At 39.5% G+C, this 19,300-nt stretch overlaps 1 protein-coding gene across 1 annotated transcript in view; it reads left to right on the top strand.

The window, feature by feature from the left end:
* The first annotated feature begins 472 nt into the window (after nucleotides 1-472).
* P3h2 (prolyl 3-hydroxylase 2) overlaps nucleotides 473-19,300 on the top strand; it is a 157,666-nt gene continuing 138,838 nt past the window's right edge. Inside the window, exon 1 of the mRNA XM_090343852.1 lies at nucleotides 473-1,100. Coding sequence (XP_090199978.1) covers nucleotides 612-1,100 — 489 coding nt within the window. The 5' untranslated portion in view covers nucleotides 473-611. The remainder of the gene's footprint in view (nucleotides 1,101-19,300) is intronic.

Here is a 19,300-nt window from a genome sequence, read left to right as displayed (position 1 = left end):
ACTTCCAGCTTTTTTTTTTTTTCTGAATAGTTTATTGGAGATAAGTCTCATGGACTTTCCTGCCCAGGCTGGCTTTGAACCGTGACCAGATATCAACGGCTTGAGTGGGCCAAGATTACAGACGTGAGCCACCCACATCATCCGCGGGGAAGAGCTTTGCCAACTAGCAGTGGCCTGTGTTAGAGTCCAGAGAATGATCAAGCCCTCATTCGGCGCCGAACTGTATTCTGTGTGTGGAGAGGAATCGTATGCTCTCGGAGGAACCTAGAGGAGAAATCCACGTGTGAAGTTCCTCCCAGCCCCGGGCTGGGCCCAGGCGCACGCAGCCCCGCAGACCAGGCTGTGCGCCTGGGAGCCGCGGCTTGCAGACTCCCGGCAGCAGGAGGAGCGTGTGAGTTGTGGGCGTCCCTTTAAGAGCAACTGGCCGGCCCGGGCCTCCGCCTCCAGGCACACCGAGCTCCGGGCGGTCACCTGGGGCTGTAAGAAGGAGCCGATCGCTAGTGGGACCCACGCGCGTTCACGGACGGAGGGGAAAGAGGAAGGCGGGAGCGAGGGTCCCCCGAGCCGTCTTGGTGCTTGGCCGCCCTCGCTGCGCTTTCCTGGGGCAGAGGATGCGGGAGCGCATCTGGACGAGGCGGCTGCTGCTGCTACTGCTGCTCCCTCCGCCACTGTGGGGCGGCCCCCAGGACAGCCGGCGCCTGGAGCCCCAGCCCGAGCCCGAGCCCGAGCCGGAGCGCGGGCCTCTGCAACCCTACGATTTGCTCTACGCCAGCGGCGTGGCTGCCTACTACAGCGGAGATTTCCAGCTCGCCGTGCGCGACTTGGAAGCGGCGCTGCGCAGCCACCGACGCCTGCGGGAGACCCGCGCGCGCTGTGCCCGGCATTGTGCCGCGCGCCGCCCGCTCGCGGCCCCCGGATCGACCGGGCCCGGGGCTGAGTTACCTTTCTTCCGCGCCCTGATGGAGCGGGCTCGCTGCTACAGCCGCTGTGAGCACCAACGCCTGGGAGGACCCGAGTCCAGGCACCGCGTCAGCGAGGACGTGCGCAGCGACTTCCAGCGCCGGGTACCCTACAATTACCTGCAGCGGGCCTACATCAAGGTACCCCACGCGCGCGCGTCCACGCCCAGCGCCCCCGCCGCGCCGAACACGCCATCTCCAGACCTGGAGTCCTCCCTCTATAGGACTCCGGGTCAGCTTGGCTCTGCTCTGCCTTTAGCTTTCTCCATGGGTCCCTGCGGGTGGGTCTCAGGCTAGAGAAAGAAGGCATCAAATCAGGTGGCTCCAGCTCTGTTACCAAGACTCCTGGATCTTGGGCCAGTCTGGTTTCTTGCTCTGACTTCTCCCCACTTCTCCTTTTCTTCCCCCCTCCCCCCCCCTCTCTCTCTCACTAAAAAAAAAAAAAAAAAAAAAGGATGGGGGTGACATGTAAGGTATCTGATCCATTTTGGACAGAGGTAGGTACAGCCTAAAGTTTGCTTGATGAAGATGGTTCTCGGCAAAGCTCCATCCTCTTCTGTCATATCTTCCTTATCCCAGCCACACTGTCACACAGTTGTCTGAGCCTTCTCTCTAAAGTTTGGTAGAATTAGAAGTAGACCAGCAGTAAAGCAAAGCTAATATATATATATATATATATGCACATATATATGCATATTATATGTGAAATATATGAAGAGTTGCCAGGTGCCAAAGGCTCCTGCCTGTAATCACAGGTCCTAAGGAGGCTGAGTTCTGAGGATAGTGGTTTGAAGCTAGCCCAGACAGGAAAGCCCATGAGATCCTTATCTTCAATTGACTATGGAAAAGCTAGAAGTAGAGCTGTAGCTCATGAGATTGCTTTCCTTGAAAAGAAAAAGAGGGGGGTACAGGTATAAGTGGACAAATAGCAAAGCTTGCAGTTGCCCAGGTTGCTTTAGGGGCACTGATGTGGTACTAGGTAGTTATCTCATTGAGAGTATTCACTAGTGTAATTTCTCACTTGATAGAAGTCTTCCAGTACCTAGAGGCTCAAATTAGCTTGGGTTACTTGCTATCAGATGTCCAGTGCTCTCTTTCTAGTTTATATTTTTGGGTGTTTAATTTCCCTGAAGTTATAGTCAGGAGGTAGACCTAGTAAGTGGGCATATTTATCACATGTATTATTTGGGAGGTCTGTTTGAGTACTTCAACAGAGAATTTAGAATGTGTTCTAACCCTCATTGCTACTCCCCTGTGTTGCTGTATCTGAAATCTTATTTGTTATTCCCAAATTCTAGCTTCCCAAGTCAATATATTACATCTTTTCCATAGGCCTTGGAGAAGGCCTGTATCAGCTGGGGAATAGTCAGATGCTTTTTGTTTGTTTTGATTTTTTCCTCGGCCATTTGTAGTGTTTGAACCCATGCGTGGGTGCCGTCCTCAAGCTTTCTTGTTCAAGGCTAGTGTTCTACCACTTTGAGCCACAGCTATACGTGTGCTTTTGGGGTGGTTAATTGGAGTAAGAGTCTCATAGACTTTGCTGCCTGGGCCGGCTTTGAGACATGATCCTAGATCTTGGCCTCCTGAATGGCTAGGGCTACAGCTCTGAACCACCAATGCCTGGCTTTAGACTTTCAGATGTCTCAAGGTAGTTAACAGATTACCCCATAAAGTCTCTGCCATTATAAGTGATAGGCTCTGGGGTTTATAAATGTCAGGTAGAGTTCATAAACTGTGACTCTCCTTTCCTCCCCTCCATCTTTGGGCTTGAACTCAGGACCTGAGTGCGATCCTTGAGTTTATTTTGCTGTAGGGTAGCATTCTACAACAGCTGCATTTTCAGTATTTATGGGAAATAATAGTCTCACAGATTTTCCTGCCTGGGATGACTTTCAAGCTTGATTTTCAGTTCTCAGCCTTCTAAGTAGCTAGGATTACAGGCTTGAGCCACGGGTGCCCAAATCACAACTGTGAGTTTGAACTCCAGGGTGCTGCGGGAAGAGCCTGGGGAGAATACATTAGTGCCTTGTGCAAAAGAAATGGGGACTGAACCCAAAGCATCTCCAGGACTTGTCTTCCGTGTACTGGTGCCTTCTGGTGGATTTGTTAAGGCATTCATTAAGGATAACCATGCATTTTTTTAAGTTAAGTAGCCTGACTTATATATGGAGAGGGTAGTCTTCAAGATACTGATCAATTATTGGTAGAGAAAGGACCTTGAATACCTGACAGCAAAGATGCCCTAAACTAGTTTCCCCAACAGAATGTAGGTAGATATGTTACAACATGATCGCTGCAAAATGTTCCTCCCAGGAGCCACTGATGTGACATGGGCTCTCATGTCGTTGTTTCGATGACATATCTTGGATACATGGTCCTTTTTTCATATTTGAGTGAGAAATGCATATCCATGCTTGGTTTTATAAAAAGTAAAAAATACATGAGGTAACTGTCAATTTGGTTCTGCAAACATGTTTGCTTCACTGTTAATGTTAGCATTTGTTAGTCATTCCTCTGTTCCTGTCTTCTGGTTAGAGGTTAAAGAAAGTGAAGTCAATGGTTGAACAGCCTGGACATTTTTGCAGTGACACAGAAGAACAAGTCATGCACAGACATCTTTGTGGTGAACTATGAACCCTTGTTGATAAACCAGAGAAATTTGTGAAGAAGTCCTTCCACAAATCGGCTTTGTGTGATTCTGAAAGTAGAAAACAATTCTTGACTTTTTACCCCCTCCTATACCCATATTCCTATAAATCCAGTTTGTTAAATCCACATACCCTTTGGGTATTTGCTTTTGATAGTTGGGAGGTTATTAAAACCTAAACATGGTCCTTTGCTCTCTATGTATCTGAGAATCATAATTTTAGCACTTACTTTGTCTTCCTGGACACACACACACACACACACACACACACACACACACACACACACAGTTATTGAGGATTATAACAAAAACTCTCACACAACCAAAGGATACCCTCAGGATCTCATTGCTCTGAATTCCAGGGTTCACATTCACTGGTCAAATGAGGTGATCTTGTGCCTGGACAGGATCTGATGAATCATCATACTGAATTACTTTGGACATCAGCAATACAGGTTGAAGTAAAATCCTGGCCAGATTGAGCTCAGCCTCTTTGGCTTATTACAGCATTTCCCAGCTAGGGGAAGGCTTACAAACTGAAGAAGCTCTAACTACTAATAGAAGCAGACTCTTTAGGCCTGTATTAAAGAGGGTTAAGAGGTATGATGTCTCAGACCTATTGAGTGAACTTTCTGTTTTCACAGATGAGGAAAAGAATATTCAGACAGGGAAAGGTCTTACTCAGTGTCACATAGTTCATAGAAGACCAATATGATTTGGTGAAATGAGCCTAGGACTAGGAGTCTGGAGTCTGGGCTGTCTGAGAACTGATCTCAGGCCATGGATGGTCAGCTTCCCCAGGTCTGTCCTCACACCAGATTTGGACAGCTCCAGGGATAGCTAGGTCCTTATTCTGGGAGGTCACATTGCATTTCACTTGGAGACTGCTGTGAAGAATCTTCCTTGACATCTGGCATGTTAAGAATTTGAGCACTTATGAAGCAGTTGTTCGATCTGGCTCCTAGCCACATTTTTTTCTTCATTTTATTTTGTTGCAAAAGCAAGGTGAGACTCCCAAGGTTTTATTTTTTTTATCACTTCTGCCTGTAAGATAAATTTATAAGTCATACCTAAAACCTTAGACTACGGGTGTGTGTGTGAGTGTATGTTTCTTTGGGCTTGAACTAAGGACGTGAGCACTACCTCCGAGCTTTTGTGTTCAAAGCTAACCCTCTACCACTTGAGCCACACCTCTACTTCTGGCTTTTGAGAAGAATCTCAAAAGACTTTTCTTCCCAGACGGGATTCCAACTGCGATTCTCAGCTCTCAGCTTCCTGAGTAGCTAAGATTGCAGGAATAAGCCCCACTACCACACAATGATTGCTTTTATGGTAGCATTCTCTGCCAAGAAACCTTCAGTGTTTTCTCCCTGGTACTCGAAAGAGCACAAATACTTTCATCCAGTACTCTCAGTCTCATTTTCTCTTTCCCTTCCCAGTCTGGTCTCCTTCCATTCTACACCAGCCAAAGTGACCAATGGAACTCTTGCTTTCTTTATAACACTTGTATCACTTTGTCCTCACCCATTCTTCTTTGGATATAGGTCAGAGCCAGGGTCGTAAGTTATTTTACCTGCAAAATGGGAGGATACAAGGACTGCCAGCTTGGTTTAAATTTATGTTTCAAAGGTGATTGATGCAAATGGCCAAGAACAAAGGGCTTCATTCTCAGCAAACATCAAACATCAGTCATAACAACAACTACTTCTTCTTCTTCTTTCTTTCTTTCTTTCTTTCTTTCTTTCTTTTCTTTTCTTTCTTTCTTTCTTTCTTTCTTTCTTTCTTTCTTTCTTTCTTTCTCTCTCTCTTTCCTCCTCCTTCTTCTTCCTCTTCTTCTTTTTCTTCTCTTCCTACTCTTCCTCTTCCTCCTTCTCCTTCTCCTCCTCCTTTCTCTTCTTCTTGTGTGTGTTTGAATTTGGCTTTTAAAGATAGAATCTTTCTCCAAGACAGCCTTGAACACTTAATTCACCTTTCTCAATCTTTGGAATGCTGGGATGTTCCTGGCTCAGTTTCTTCTTATTATTAATTATAATATTATTTTTCAGTTTTTTTCTTTACATGTTCAAATTCTAACTCTTCTGTTACAAAATGCATTTTTCTGTGAGGTCCTTCCAATCTCCTTCATAGCTCACTTTAAATTTAACTTCCATTATTGCTCTGTTTTCTGAATTCTCAGAAGGGGATTTGTTCTTTTTTTTCTACCACTTTTATTTTCACTTTTGACTTTATTCCATAAAAATCGACATATTTACCATCATTTATGTGAATTCTCTGAAGTTAAGAATTGTCTTAGTGTCAAGGGTTTACACCTGTAACCCTTGCTACTTTGGAAGCAGGGAACAGAAGAATCATGGTTCAAGGCTAGCCTCGAGGTGAGAATGGGAGGAAGAGCAGGACTTCTGGCACATACATTGCTGTCCCTGCAACAATGGAAGTCCAGTATAGATGGATTACTTCTCAACTGCTCAATCTTTGTGCCTTGGTGGGAAGGGAAACTTCATTGAAACAAACAAATAAAATGAAAACAGCAGCAGTAACAATACAGAACAAAATACTCCCCAGCTCACAAACTCACAAACCAAACAACAACAACCTCAACCACAACAACAAATTGTGATTCAAGTGTTGGTGCTCTAGCCTAACAAATGAGATTCCTTGAGTTCAAATATCTTTATGACAAAAGAAGGAAAGAAGGAGGGAAGGAAGGCTGGGAGGGAGGATGTATTTTATTTTTTCATCTCCTAGAGTGTAGAGTCTCAGATCTAGATAATTACTAAACTGATGACTTATTAATCATGGGGCACTAAAATCTGGTTGAAAACTGAATAGAAGTCTGATTTGGGTCACCAACCATCACATATACTTTCAATTTCTAAACCCGAAAATGAGAACAGTAGATGGATGCTCAGTATATGTCTGTGGAATGAATAAGATGATTTCTGTTTGATGGCAGAAAGTTCTGTCATATTAGATATGTGGAATCTGTTTGGTGTGTGTGGGGAATGTAGACCTGCCCAGGCCCAGACTGACTTCTCACTAGGTAATGCTTGCAAAGTTCTGGGAATGTTGCAACTCTACCCAGCATTCCACTTTATTTTTTTTTATTACTGTTCATTTAATTCTTGCCACTTAAAATTGTGATTCAAAAATCGATAATGCATGATTCCTACTTTATATGCATTTTATATACATTAAACAAATATCTGAGCGATAATTTCCCTTCTCAACTGTAGCTTGAATAAATAGAAATGATTTGACCATATTTTTTTTCCTCCCAGAAGCTCTACAATTTAAGGGAGAGAAGGGGGAAACAGAAAATTCATGCTGTTTGTTTATTTATTTGACTTCAAACAGCCTTGCTCCTGCAGGTTTTCTGCTTAAGTCCTTGTTTTCTGCCTTTTGACATTTGCTTTGATTGCCAGGATTAAAGGGATGAGAGGCAGAGGAAGGCAGCGCAATCAAGTGCTGCAATTCTTTCGCCCTCCAGCACCATCTTTCTAAAAAATCCCTTTATCTTGGCTGAATCTATTATATTAATAGTTCATAGACAAGAAAAACAAATGTAAGCCCTTGTTACTTCCTGATAATTCTACTTTATTGGCCACTTTCTCTTTATAAAATGAGTGCCTTCAAATGGAAATTGAAAATCTAGCCAACAGATATATCATCCTTAGTTCACAATAAAACCTTTCTGCGTACAATATTTATATTCATTTCCCCTCCAATTTGTAAAACATGTACATTTCATTCTGTCATTTCAAAGAGGAGGTGTTTTTACCTTGCCATAGCTATTCTGAAATTATTTATTTCCTATGGGGATGATGCTTTTTGTCTGTCTTATAATTGAGCTCTTGTGTATGTACTGGAGTTGGTGATGGCGGGGTGTGTGGGGGAATGCTTGCATCATTAGATGTATTTTTCACTACCTTTCTCTCTCACTCCTTAGGAAACAAATCTGGTGAAGTTCATTTTCTAGACATCCTAGGTGTTGGGTCCTAGAATCACATTTGTTTCCTCATAGTGTGTGGCTTCTGGAAAGGTCACTCAGTCTTTAACCACTCATCCCTTCCCTTATAAATGCTTTGTGTTACTTAAAATGCTACACTGCTTAAATTTCAACTGGATGAGGGTAGGTACTGCATACATAAACCTTCTCTCTGTCTCTCTCTCTCCCTCCTCTCTCTCTTTCTTTTTCTCTCTCTTTCTCTGTCTCTCTCTGATCCCATCTTTGAGAATCACATATTATCTGTCATTAATATCAGTTACTCACTGGTAAATTCCAGAGGTAGCTGCATAGAATTCTTTAGGCCATGTTTAATACAATATCTGCTTGCCTAATGGGCGAGTTTTGATAAATTCTGAACAATAGACTACTTCTCTAACGTGAACACTTATTGAACTTGGTAAACCAGTGGCGGTTCTTCTGTAGTGTTCAGGAACATACTTAACTGTGAATTTCTCGAAAGCACAGATTTTAGGGCTTAAAGAGTGGCCAAGAGAACAGCAGTTAGTCAAACAATTGCTCTGGGTCAGTAAAGTAGAAGAGAGATAGAACATAGCTATATTTTCCCCCATGAAATATGATTGATTTAATCCCAATGCCAGTGACTTATGACTGAAATCTTAACTAGAGGGCTGAGATCTGAGGATCACAGTTCAAAGCCAATCCTGCAGGAAAGTTTGTGAAAGTCTTATGCACAATTAACTGCCAGAAAACTGGAGGTATTGAAAGATCTGTAGCATAAATGATAGAGAACTTACTTTGAGTTAAAAAAAAAGTCTCAGGAATAATGCTCAGATCCTAAATTCAAGTGTTCAGACACCCACCTCTTCCTTTTCCCACACCAAATAAGCAAAAACAAAACAAAACAACAACAACAACAAAAAAAAAACCAACAACATCAAAAACGAGAATTTTGTGATCTAGTATGTATGACAACTGTTGAAGCTATGAATGTACTGTGGCTTAAAGACTTCTGTAAGATCAATCAACAGTCTATTCCTGTCCCTCCACAGATAGTGGAACCAGCCTCCAATTGGGAAATTGTCAGTGCAGGACTTGCCATTTAAGTAGAGAGCAAGGCTGCCTCTGAATGGACCATCTGGTGAATCAGTGGTTCAGAAGAAAATCCTGCAGTGAACTGCAGCCTTCAGAGGCTGAGCAGAAAGGAGGCCCAGTTTCTTCCACCCCTCATTTCCAGTCACATGATGCACAAGTCCCTCAGCCAACACTCACAGTTGTCTGGTGGAAAATGTTACATTTCTCCTTAAGAACAATAATTCATCCTGTCTTTTTTGTTTATTTGTTTTTGTTTCATTCAGCTTTCTTTTGTAATTATTTTTCTGTCATTTAATTCACCCCTCCTTTCCTGCTGTCTGATTTCCTAGCTATATAATTTCTACTAGAGCTGTTTGCCAAATGGCTCAGGCATATCTTTCACAGGGTAATTTGGAGCCAGCGTTCTGAGTGGTCAACCTAGTGTGTGTGTGTATATGTGTGTGTGTATGTGTGTGTATGTGTGTGTGTGTGTGTGTGTGTGTGTGTGTGACTTGCTGTTTTTAATACAGATGAGAGATGCAGACTGTTGTGAGAAACGGCTGGTTTCTTACACTGGGTTCTGCTTTACTGTACTGTATAGTTTTCTGTGTTTCATTCCCTTTCTCCTCTGTCCCTCCCTGACATTTGAAAAGTAGACAGTTAAAGTACTTTTGAGGGAGGGGTGGGGAAATTAGAGACAAACCAGTGGTAGAGGAAAGGAGTAATAAGCAGGAATCATAGCGCTTCTTGTTTGACTTGGTTAAACACTCATGGAGATCTACATCTTTGAAGTTTTTATTTTTAGATCCTCTTCCATCCTGTCGGCTGCACTTAGGCAAGGGTGAGTGGAAGACATTCTCCTCCAGCTTTCTTTCTGCATTGGTTTCCTGCTGTATTCATGGGATGTTTGTGCTCCAACCATCCCAATTTACATGGGATGGGTCAGCCACCAAATTTTATGCAATTAAATAAAAGATCTTGGGATAGATTTCAAGAACTCCTCAGATTCCCTCCCACTTCTATGGCATCTCCATTCATTGCTATTTGCAGGATATGGGCTGAAATAGGGCTCAGTCCTCACATCTAGTACACATGATTTATGATGGTGCATGCTTGTAGTATAAGTGCCCCAAGAGAAAGTGCCGACTGTGATACAAGTAAGAGAACGGCATTGTTGTGCTCCCAGCTCTAATTAGCAGTATGGATGTAGCTTAACACTAGGGTCATAATCATTTCCATAAGTTTCCATTTCTCTTTCTGTGCTTCTTCTGTGACATGCTGTGATCTAAAAGCTGTGGTAAGACCAGCTTCACTTCATCCTATGATTCTTAGTAAGTTTGTTAAAGTTGTTGCTTCCACGGAGAACCTATGCATCAAGTAGAGTTGAATTCCATGACTTTCCCAGCCTTAAAATTCTGACTCTTCATGGATGAGAAAGGAAAATTCACATCCAACTGGGGAGTAGGAAGAACTAAAAATAGATTTCCTAGAGAAAGTGGTTTTCAAGTAGCAGTATTAACTCTAAAGATGAAAGCCATCAGTGGTCCTGCTGCATAAATATGTTCAAGTTGAGCTCCTCCAGTTGGACAGAAGAAACTATTCCTCCTATATTTTCATCACCTTCCTATCTTTCTACAGCTACACGGTGCTACTTTCGTGGAGTATAATAATTCCAATCATCTTCTTAGAGAAGGAAACTAAATCTCCAAAGAGAAATAAATGACTAAATGTATTCAGAAATTAAAGGAATATCCAGGATTCCAACCCAAAGACCCCGACTTCCGTCTCTGTGACACTACCACTGGTACCATTTGTTAAAATCAAACTAAAAATATAAACTCAACAAATTTAAAAAGGAAAGTCATAGAATACCATCCCTTGAAAGTAAAAGCCCCCTTCTCATTTTACAGGACTGTTTCTTGTGCAACTATTCTGCTTGCTTCTGCCTGGGAGAAAAAAAAAAACAAAAAACCTGGGTCAGCGCTGTTCCCCCCAGGAAGCTTAATGAAAACAAATTAGGAAACTGGTATTCTTTGGAGGAGAAAAGACAGAATAACAGTTAGATTTTCCAGAAGTCCCTTGCTATTGCTATTGTAATGATCCTGCTGGGAATCATTATCTGAAAATAATAGATTAAGAACACTACTGGAGACTGAAGTGTGCTCAGCCTGAGACCATGGCAAGAGATGAGGAAAAGATATAATGAAATAAAAGTACAAAACAAAGACTCTTCTAGCAAACTGAAGCACACAAGAAAGTTAACTGAGCCAGTTTGGACATATTAAATGCTAAATACTAGGCTGAAATTCTGCCCAGGTTATTAGTCTTGGATAGGGAAAAATCAACACAATTAAGAATTAGATACAGTGAATCACCCTCACATCAGATTTGGCTGTTAATAAAAATCCTCTCAAATTATAATATCAAAGATCAATCAAGTACAACATGCAAATGATTTCTCCACTAGAGCAAGAGCTGTTTCTTGATAATACTATGGAGGTCAAATTGAAGATTAACCCTGGACTCTCATAAATGCTACCAGTGGCAAACATGTTCACAAACACCATTGCTGTAGGATTACCAAGTACTATAGACATATAAGTCAATGTTTCTCAACCTAAGCTTATTAATATTTGGAGATGAGTAATTATTTGTTGTTTTAGACTTCCCTAAGTACTTTTGAATTATAGGAAAATCCTTGGTATTTAACTACTAGATGCCAGTAATAACATACCCTATGCTTGCTGAGCGAGGATGACAGAAAAATCCACACACATCACATTTTTTTTGTTAGATGTAAAAATTTACTACCCATTGAGAACCACTCTTATAAACATTTATCCATCTTTAAGGTGACTGCATGTCTAGTTTAGAAAAGTACAATTCAAGTTTCTGACAATCTGTATGAGTGGACAAGCTGTCTACTGATGGGTCAGTTATTTATAAATAATTTTTACATAAGTTATGAGGGGAAACCCATTGGAAATAAGGTCTCTTTCCCTAGATACATAGTAGCAGGATTCTACTACCTCATATGTTGTCTTTCATAACTGCAAATGTTCAACATGTAGATGAAGTCAATAACTCTGACATTTTGTTACTTATTGTCAGTATGTCAGGAACAAGCAGTTTTAACAATATAGACTAACACATATCACTTGTAATCTCTAAACTCCAGAATTACTATATTTCTTAAAAGTACCCAAACCAGGCATTTAGAAGTATTGTAGTCTAACTATTCAGGTTCCTGAATTTTGCTCTGTATCTTGTATTATCACAGGTTGCAGCCTGACTCAAATTTTAAAAAGACCACATTATAGAAATCTGAGGAGTAAGGAAAATAAAAGATTAGAGGAAGGACAGATATTACGTAGATACTTTGAGTTTCCCACCAGAAAAATAGGGCTAATCATGCATTCTTCATATTGGAGTGTTTCTTTTAATAATTTTTTATTTTATTGTAAAGAGGGGTTACAGTTATATTTTGTAGGGTTTCTTGAGAAATCAATTTTTTACAAAAAGGCCTGGCCTTTGCTTTTTTTGTCTTTTTTTCATATATTTTTATTGTAAATAATAGAAGGGTTACATTATATTCGCCAGATAGAAGGTGCATTACTTCACATACATTGATACCCTTTCTCATGTCTTGGTCCCCATTTCCCTCCCTCCCACACCCACTTCTCATCTTGTTTTCCTCCCTTCCCTATGCAATTTCAAATAACCAAATACACATATATCCAATATATCAGATAACAAAGTGAAGTACTGTAACAATATGAGACAACCAAGGGACAGCAAAAGAAATGAGAGATCAATAAGATGTGGTGTTTATACACAATGGAATTCTATGCTACTGTCAGAAAGAATGACATCGCCCCATTTGTAAGGAAATGGAAAGACTTAGAAAAAATCATATTAAGTGAAGTAAGCCAGACTCAAAGGAACTTAGGCTCAATGGTTTCCCTCATTTGTCATAATCAGTAGAAACCTTGGGCTCTCCTAGCAGAGATTTGCAATAGAACAAAACCTAGATACATAAGGCCATATAGTATAACGCTAAATGAAAGGACCTCTAGGATATAGAAACATAAGCCATATAATGAGTGATTGTTGTCCTTAATGTACTATGTCCTTTGCTTTTGTAGCTGCTAGGAGAACAGATTTGTGGAGGAAGATGAAAGGCAGAACAATGATTTGGACAAATGTGTAATAATAAATTGAGATAATAATTACCTGTAATATATATCAAAATGTTTAATTTGAGCAATTAGCTTCAGATTTAATACTGTGTATGTAGGAACACAGAATTACTATTCAGCTAAATAAAGAAATGTCCCTCTTAGTGGAAACTTGGGACTCATTTTGTTCTCTTCTTCATTTCATTCTTCTGATTTCATAATTTCCTTTGATTATGGCCTCTCCTTTGCTCTTTTTTTGAAACATGGATTTTTGTTTAAAAAATATTCCAAATGCTTTCTGTTTCATATTAATGAATAACAATCCTATTCCACAGACCAACACATCTTGGGAATTTAAAAATCCCTTGAGACCTCTTCCCTGCTCAACTCTCTCATAGACTGGTGGGAAATGACTTCTCCACATAAACACCGAAAGTTAATCTATTAATAATCAACTGGTATGTCAATGAAACCTTCCTATAGTTTGGCCTACATTGTTCATTAATTTTTATCAATGTAACATTAGACTAGAATCACCAGCACATTCCCTATAAATCTTGTACATAGTGCAAAGACACAAAGTACATAATGGCACCTAGGCATGAAAACACTCCTGCAGGAACTCATAGTCACAGAATAGTTAGCAGTAACAGCATCCACCTACATGGTCCAACTTCTGACTAAGTTTGACGATAGTATAACACTCTTAAGAGTTATATTACATTTATTTCAACTGACCATCACATCCATGCTTGGAATTGAAAGTGCCTATAGCTTTCTTCACAATGTACTAAGGAAAAAAAATCATCTATAGAGTCCTTGTAATCATACTCTGATTTTCTTCAGTGGTATAGTGTCCAGATGCCATCTTAAAACTTGAAGCAGTTCTACTGTAGGCCAGAGTTCTCACACCTTTACCAGTGCTAATTCTGGTTTATTTATACATGGGTTGTGATGGCATCTTCCCAAGACATCGAATTGCAGAAAATTTAATGTCATTAAATTACATTTAAATAATATGAATATATAAAATAGTACTAAAATATTTAGTTAATATCTTTATCTAGTTCCCTCCTCTCTAAAATTGCTGTCAAACCCAAGGTCTTTCACATGCTAGACAATTAATTATGAATACATAATCTTTGATGTCTCTACCAGCTTTAATATTAATATTTGAAAGAATCTTTCTTCTTATAAACCAATTCACTAGATGTAACTAAAATGTGCAATTCTCAGAATTTATTTTATTTTATTTTATTTCATTTTTTTCTTATGGGACGTGGGGCTTGAACTCTGGGCCTGGGCACTGCTCTTGAGCTCTTTAGCTCAAGGCTACCACCCTACCCTTGGAGCCCAGCTCCACTTCCCATTTTCTAATGATTAATTAGAGATAAGGGGCTCTTTAGTGCCCCAGCTGGCTTTGAACAGTAATCCTCAGATTTCAGTCTTCTGAGTAGGTAGGCATAAGCCACCGTGCCCAGCTCAACTCACAGAATTTTGTTCCTCAGCTTCGTTTTCATAAATCCTAGTGTCCTCTACTCCATGCTAGAAAATGTGATATTTAGACACTCAAAGGATAGGCTTGTGTCTTTCATTTATCCCTGAATGTATCAGGGAAGAAAACCACATAGACAAGCCTTCTACAAACATAGCATTTTATATTCAAATTGATGCCCTGAAAAAATATTGTATCCTTATCATAACTCAATCCAAAATCAGTACTTCAGCTCAGTAACTTAAATGTTAAAGCATTACATTTGCTTACACAGTGCTTCATGCTCCTGCTGGACACAATGGTTCAGATTCAATTTTAGTCAATGTTGTCACTGTTCCTTATAATTTGAAAATCAATATCAATATATAAGTGACTAATATCAACTATTCTCTGTGAATTAAGAAATTGATAGCCTAGCATCCAGAAAAGCCTCTTATTCAAAATTATACGTTCTTTGCCCAAAAGGCTAGATCTGTCATCCATTGTTATTTCAATACATTTTGATTCTTTATACATTCTGTTCTGGTTCATGCAATCTTGCAAACTAACCTAGGAAAAAAGTCTTTTCGTTGAAGCAATGGCTTTTCGTGATAGAATAAGAAATAATAAGTCATCCCTCGTTTGTACCTGTTATTCTTCTCTAGTGTTTTGTTCAACCATCTGCAGAATACTCGTTGCTCCTCCCTGAGTCATTTGAAACTGAAAATCTTTCACAAGGCTCTTTCTTCTTTCTTTCCACTCAATATGTGTTGTTAATGTTGAGATATGTTTTATAAGCTTCTAGGTCATTTTTGTTTCAGTGCAATTTAAAAGATTTAAGGTTTTAGGCTTAATATTTATTTATTTATTTTTTGTCTATCTTCCTGTTCCTGTGTTTCTTTCTCATTCTCTGTCTTAATTCTTTACCATTCCTTCTCATTCTAAGGTACTGACAGATATTCTCCAATGTTATACCAGGGTTACTTTTAAGAAGTTTCTTTTTTTTTCATATATTTTTATTGTAATTAATAGAAGGGTTACATGATATTTGCCAGATAGAAGGTGCATTAATTCACATACATTGATACCCTTTCACATGTCTTGGTCCCCATTTCCCTCCCCCCTCCCCCCTACGCCCCTTCCCTATACAATTTCAAATAACCAAATACAAATATATCCGATATATCAGGTATCAAAGTGAGATACTGTAACAATATGAGATAACCAAGGGACAGCAAAAGAGATGAGAGATAACATAATACCTTAAGGACAACAATCATTCATTATATGGCTTATATTTCTATATCCTAGAGATCCTTTCATTTAGCATCATACTATATGGCCATATGTATCAAGGTTTTGCTCTATTGCAAATCTCTGCTAGGAGAGCCCAAGGTTTCTACTGATTATGACAAATAAGGGAAACCATTGAGCCTAAGTTCCTTTGAGTCTGCCTTCCTCTACGCCAACAGTGAGAGGAATGAGGCAATAATCAGGAAAGCAACTCCTTTTGCAATAGCCTCAAAGAAAATAAAGTACCTAGGAATTACCTTAACTAAGAATGTAAAGGACTTTAAAACCCTGAAAAAGGAAATTAAAGCAGAACTGAAGAAATGGAAAAACCTCCCATGCTCCTGGATTGGAAGAATCAACATCGTGAAGATGACAATCTTGCCAAGGGCTATCTACAAATTCAACTCAATAACCATCAATATCCCAATGGCATTCTTTAAAGAAATAGAAGAGGCAATCCAAAATTTCATATGGAATAGTAAAAGACCCCGTATAGCAAAAACACTTCTTAGCCGAAAGAACAGCACAGGAGGAATTTCAATACCAAACTTTAGACTCTATTACAGAACTATAATTCTCAAAATAGCTTGGTACTGGCAAAAGAACAGGCCTGAAGACCAATGGAATAGAACTAAAGATTCAGATATTAAACCACAGACCTATGGCCACCTAATCTTTGACAAGGGAGCCAAAAAAAATAGAATGGAAGAAAGATAGCCTCTTCAACAAGTGGTGCTGGCAGAACTGGTTAAGTACTTGCAGAAAACTAAAGTTGGATCCTTCTTTGTCACCCTGCACTAGAATTAACTCCAAATGGATCCAAGACCTGGAGGTAAAAGCCAACACACTGAAAACTTTACAAGAATGGATAGGAGATACACTAGGCCTCCTTGGCACAGGTCGAAACTTTCTTAATAAGGACCAAGAATCACAACAAATCAGAGAAAGGCTGGATAAGTGGGACTGCATTAAACTGCAGAGCTTTTGTATGGCAAAGGACATAGCTAGTAAACTAATTAGGAAGCCTACAGAGTGGGAGAAGATCTTCACCAACCAAACAACGGACAAAGGCCTCATATCTAAAATATATCAACAGCTCAAAAAATTGAATTAATCCAAAACTAATCTCCAAAGTAACAACCATCCCATTAAAAAATGGGCCAAAGACTTAAAGAGAGTCTTCTCTGAAGAAGAAACAAAAATGGCCTATAGTCACATGAAGAAATGCTCAACATCTCTGGTCATAAAAGAAATGCAAATCAAAACAACTCTTAAGATTCCACCTCACTCCAGTTAGAATGGCCAGGATCAGGAAAACTAATAACAACAGATGCTGGAGGGGATGTGGCCAGGAGTGATCACTACTACACTGTTGGTGGGAGTGCAAACTCGTTCAATCACTATGGAAAGCAGTATGGCAGTTCCTCAAAAGACTAAATATTTATTATCTTTTTGTGTTTGTGTGACAATCCTGGTCCTTGAACTCAGAGCCTGGAAATTGTTCTACTACTTGAACTGCAGCTCTAGTTCCAGCTTTGTGTTGATTAATTGGACATTAGAGTACCCCACACTTTCCTTCCTTGGCTGAGTTTGAACCACCATCCTCAGCTTGCTAAATAGGATTACAGGTGTGGACCACCAGTGTCCTTTTTGTTACTGTGTTGTTTCAGTTTGTTAGGATTGTTACTTAGTGACTCATTAAGGAAGAGTGATCTTGTATGTGTGTGTGTGTGTGTGTGTGTGTGTGTGTGTGTGTGCATGCAAATATGTAAAAAATGGACCTACAATAAAGCATAGCAATGTAACTAAAATTACCAATTTAAAAGGTAAATAATTTTCAACAGACACATTTCTTATCAAGATTACATACTCCTTGATAGCAGCGTGGTTGCTGTCAGGAAACATCTATCTGAATCTAGTGAAAACCTTATGGGAACTTTAACAATGTTATAATTATGAAGAACGTAATGAGATTCCTTTGAAAAATCATAAGGTCTGTATTTCAAATTCATATAATATACCCAAGACAAATCACTTTTAAGTCTGAAGTTGTTAGTATTCCATGAAATTAGCTATGCAGCATTGTTATATTTTTATAAACACAGATATAGAAAAGTAAATGAGGTCATGATTTCTGATCTTGAATATGTTTGTAAAGACTCTATGCTTCTGTTTCCCTGTCTGAGAATGATGAGTGATACATTATTAGTATCATTTGAAATTCCTTAGTGAAAACAGATTATGTACTGGCATGATATGATGTTAATCTATATCCATCCCTCCCTCCCTCCCTCCCTCCCTCCTTCCCTCCCTCCCTCCCTCCCTCCCTCCCTCCCTCCCTTCCTTCCTTCCTTCCTTCCTTCCTTCCTTCCTTTCCTTTTCTTCTCTCTTTTCTCTGTCTCTGTCTGTCTTTCTTTCTCTTTTTAGTGCATGTGCCAGCTCTGGAGCTCCAACTCAGCGCCTGAGCACTGTCCCAGAGCTTTTTCACTCCAGGACAATACTCTACCACATGAGCTACATCTTCACTTCTAGGTGTTTTGATATTTAATTTGAGATAAGAGTCGTATGGACTTTCCTACCTGGGCTAGTTTTGAACTGCAATCCTCAGATTTCAGATATAGGCATGAGCTACCAGTATGCAGCTACCATTACTATTCTTGAATGGGTATTTGCCATCTATTATCCTATTTTATTAGATGTTTAAATGATTATAATTATCTCTAAAATTTTAACTTTGCAGGAAGAGAATAATCTTATCATCTTGTAATGCACGATCTGAGTCACACCAATTTGATTATAAAACAGTTAGCCTGAGCAATGAAGAGAGGAAAGGAGGGAGTGGAAAGTTATAGTCATAATAGTCATATGTATATGTTAAAATGGAACCAGATAACTTGAGTGGTAACATATGGGGTTGAGAGAAATAAGGATAATAATGGAAGATCAAGATGTATTATATTTATAGACTGACATGTTGACTTGAAACCTTTGTATAACAATTTGAAGATACTACTAATAAAATACACAGTAAGCCCGATTTCATAGGTTTTTGAAAAATGCATTACTTTTAATGAAATTCTGTTGTTTTCACAAATTACAGGTTGACCAATACTTGTTATTGGGATTTGTTGCAAAAAGGATTGAGGGATGGATTTTGGATAGTTTAGATTCCTTATAAATGTCATGTAAATTCATTTGCAAAATTGTTTGCCTTTAAAAACTACTTTTGTTATATTTTATCACTTTTATTGCATATAAAATGGTTCTATGTCTCTTTTACAACTTGAAATTGCTCATTTTTTCTTTAACAGTTACAATACCCATAGTGGCTATAAAGGTTAATAGCCCCGGAATCATTTTTTTCTAATACTTCCTTGTTTAGATACATCAAGTATGGACAGTGTAGACAAAAAAAAAAGATATATTATCTGCTTTTGTCCTGGAAATGTAGAAGGCTCTGTCCTCCTTAATGCATTCCAGACCAGTAGATGCTTTCATTCTTTGTGGGGGGAGCAGATAGGAGAAGACTGTTGTTTAAAACACTTAGAGTAGGAGTTGTGTGCTAAGGCCAATCGTTAGAATATTTGCCGCTTCTTGTTTTGAATTCTTGTGATAAAATCAACATCTCAAGCTTAGCCTGTTATTTGTGGAAAATCTAACAATAAGAATTTTCTAGGTGAGATAATACGGCAGAAAGAAAAGGGAAAGAGG

Source organism: Megascapheus bottae, chromosome 1, assembly GCF_031878675.1.
Source record: "Megascapheus bottae isolate mThoBot1 chromosome 1, mThoBot2.hap1, whole genome shotgun sequence".
In the NCBI taxonomy this organism is placed as follows: Eukaryota; Metazoa; Chordata; class Mammalia; order Rodentia; family Geomyidae; genus Megascapheus; species Megascapheus bottae.
The sequence above is the reverse complement of the archived record's forward strand: the minus strand, read 5'-3'. Positions and strand labels throughout refer to the sequence as shown.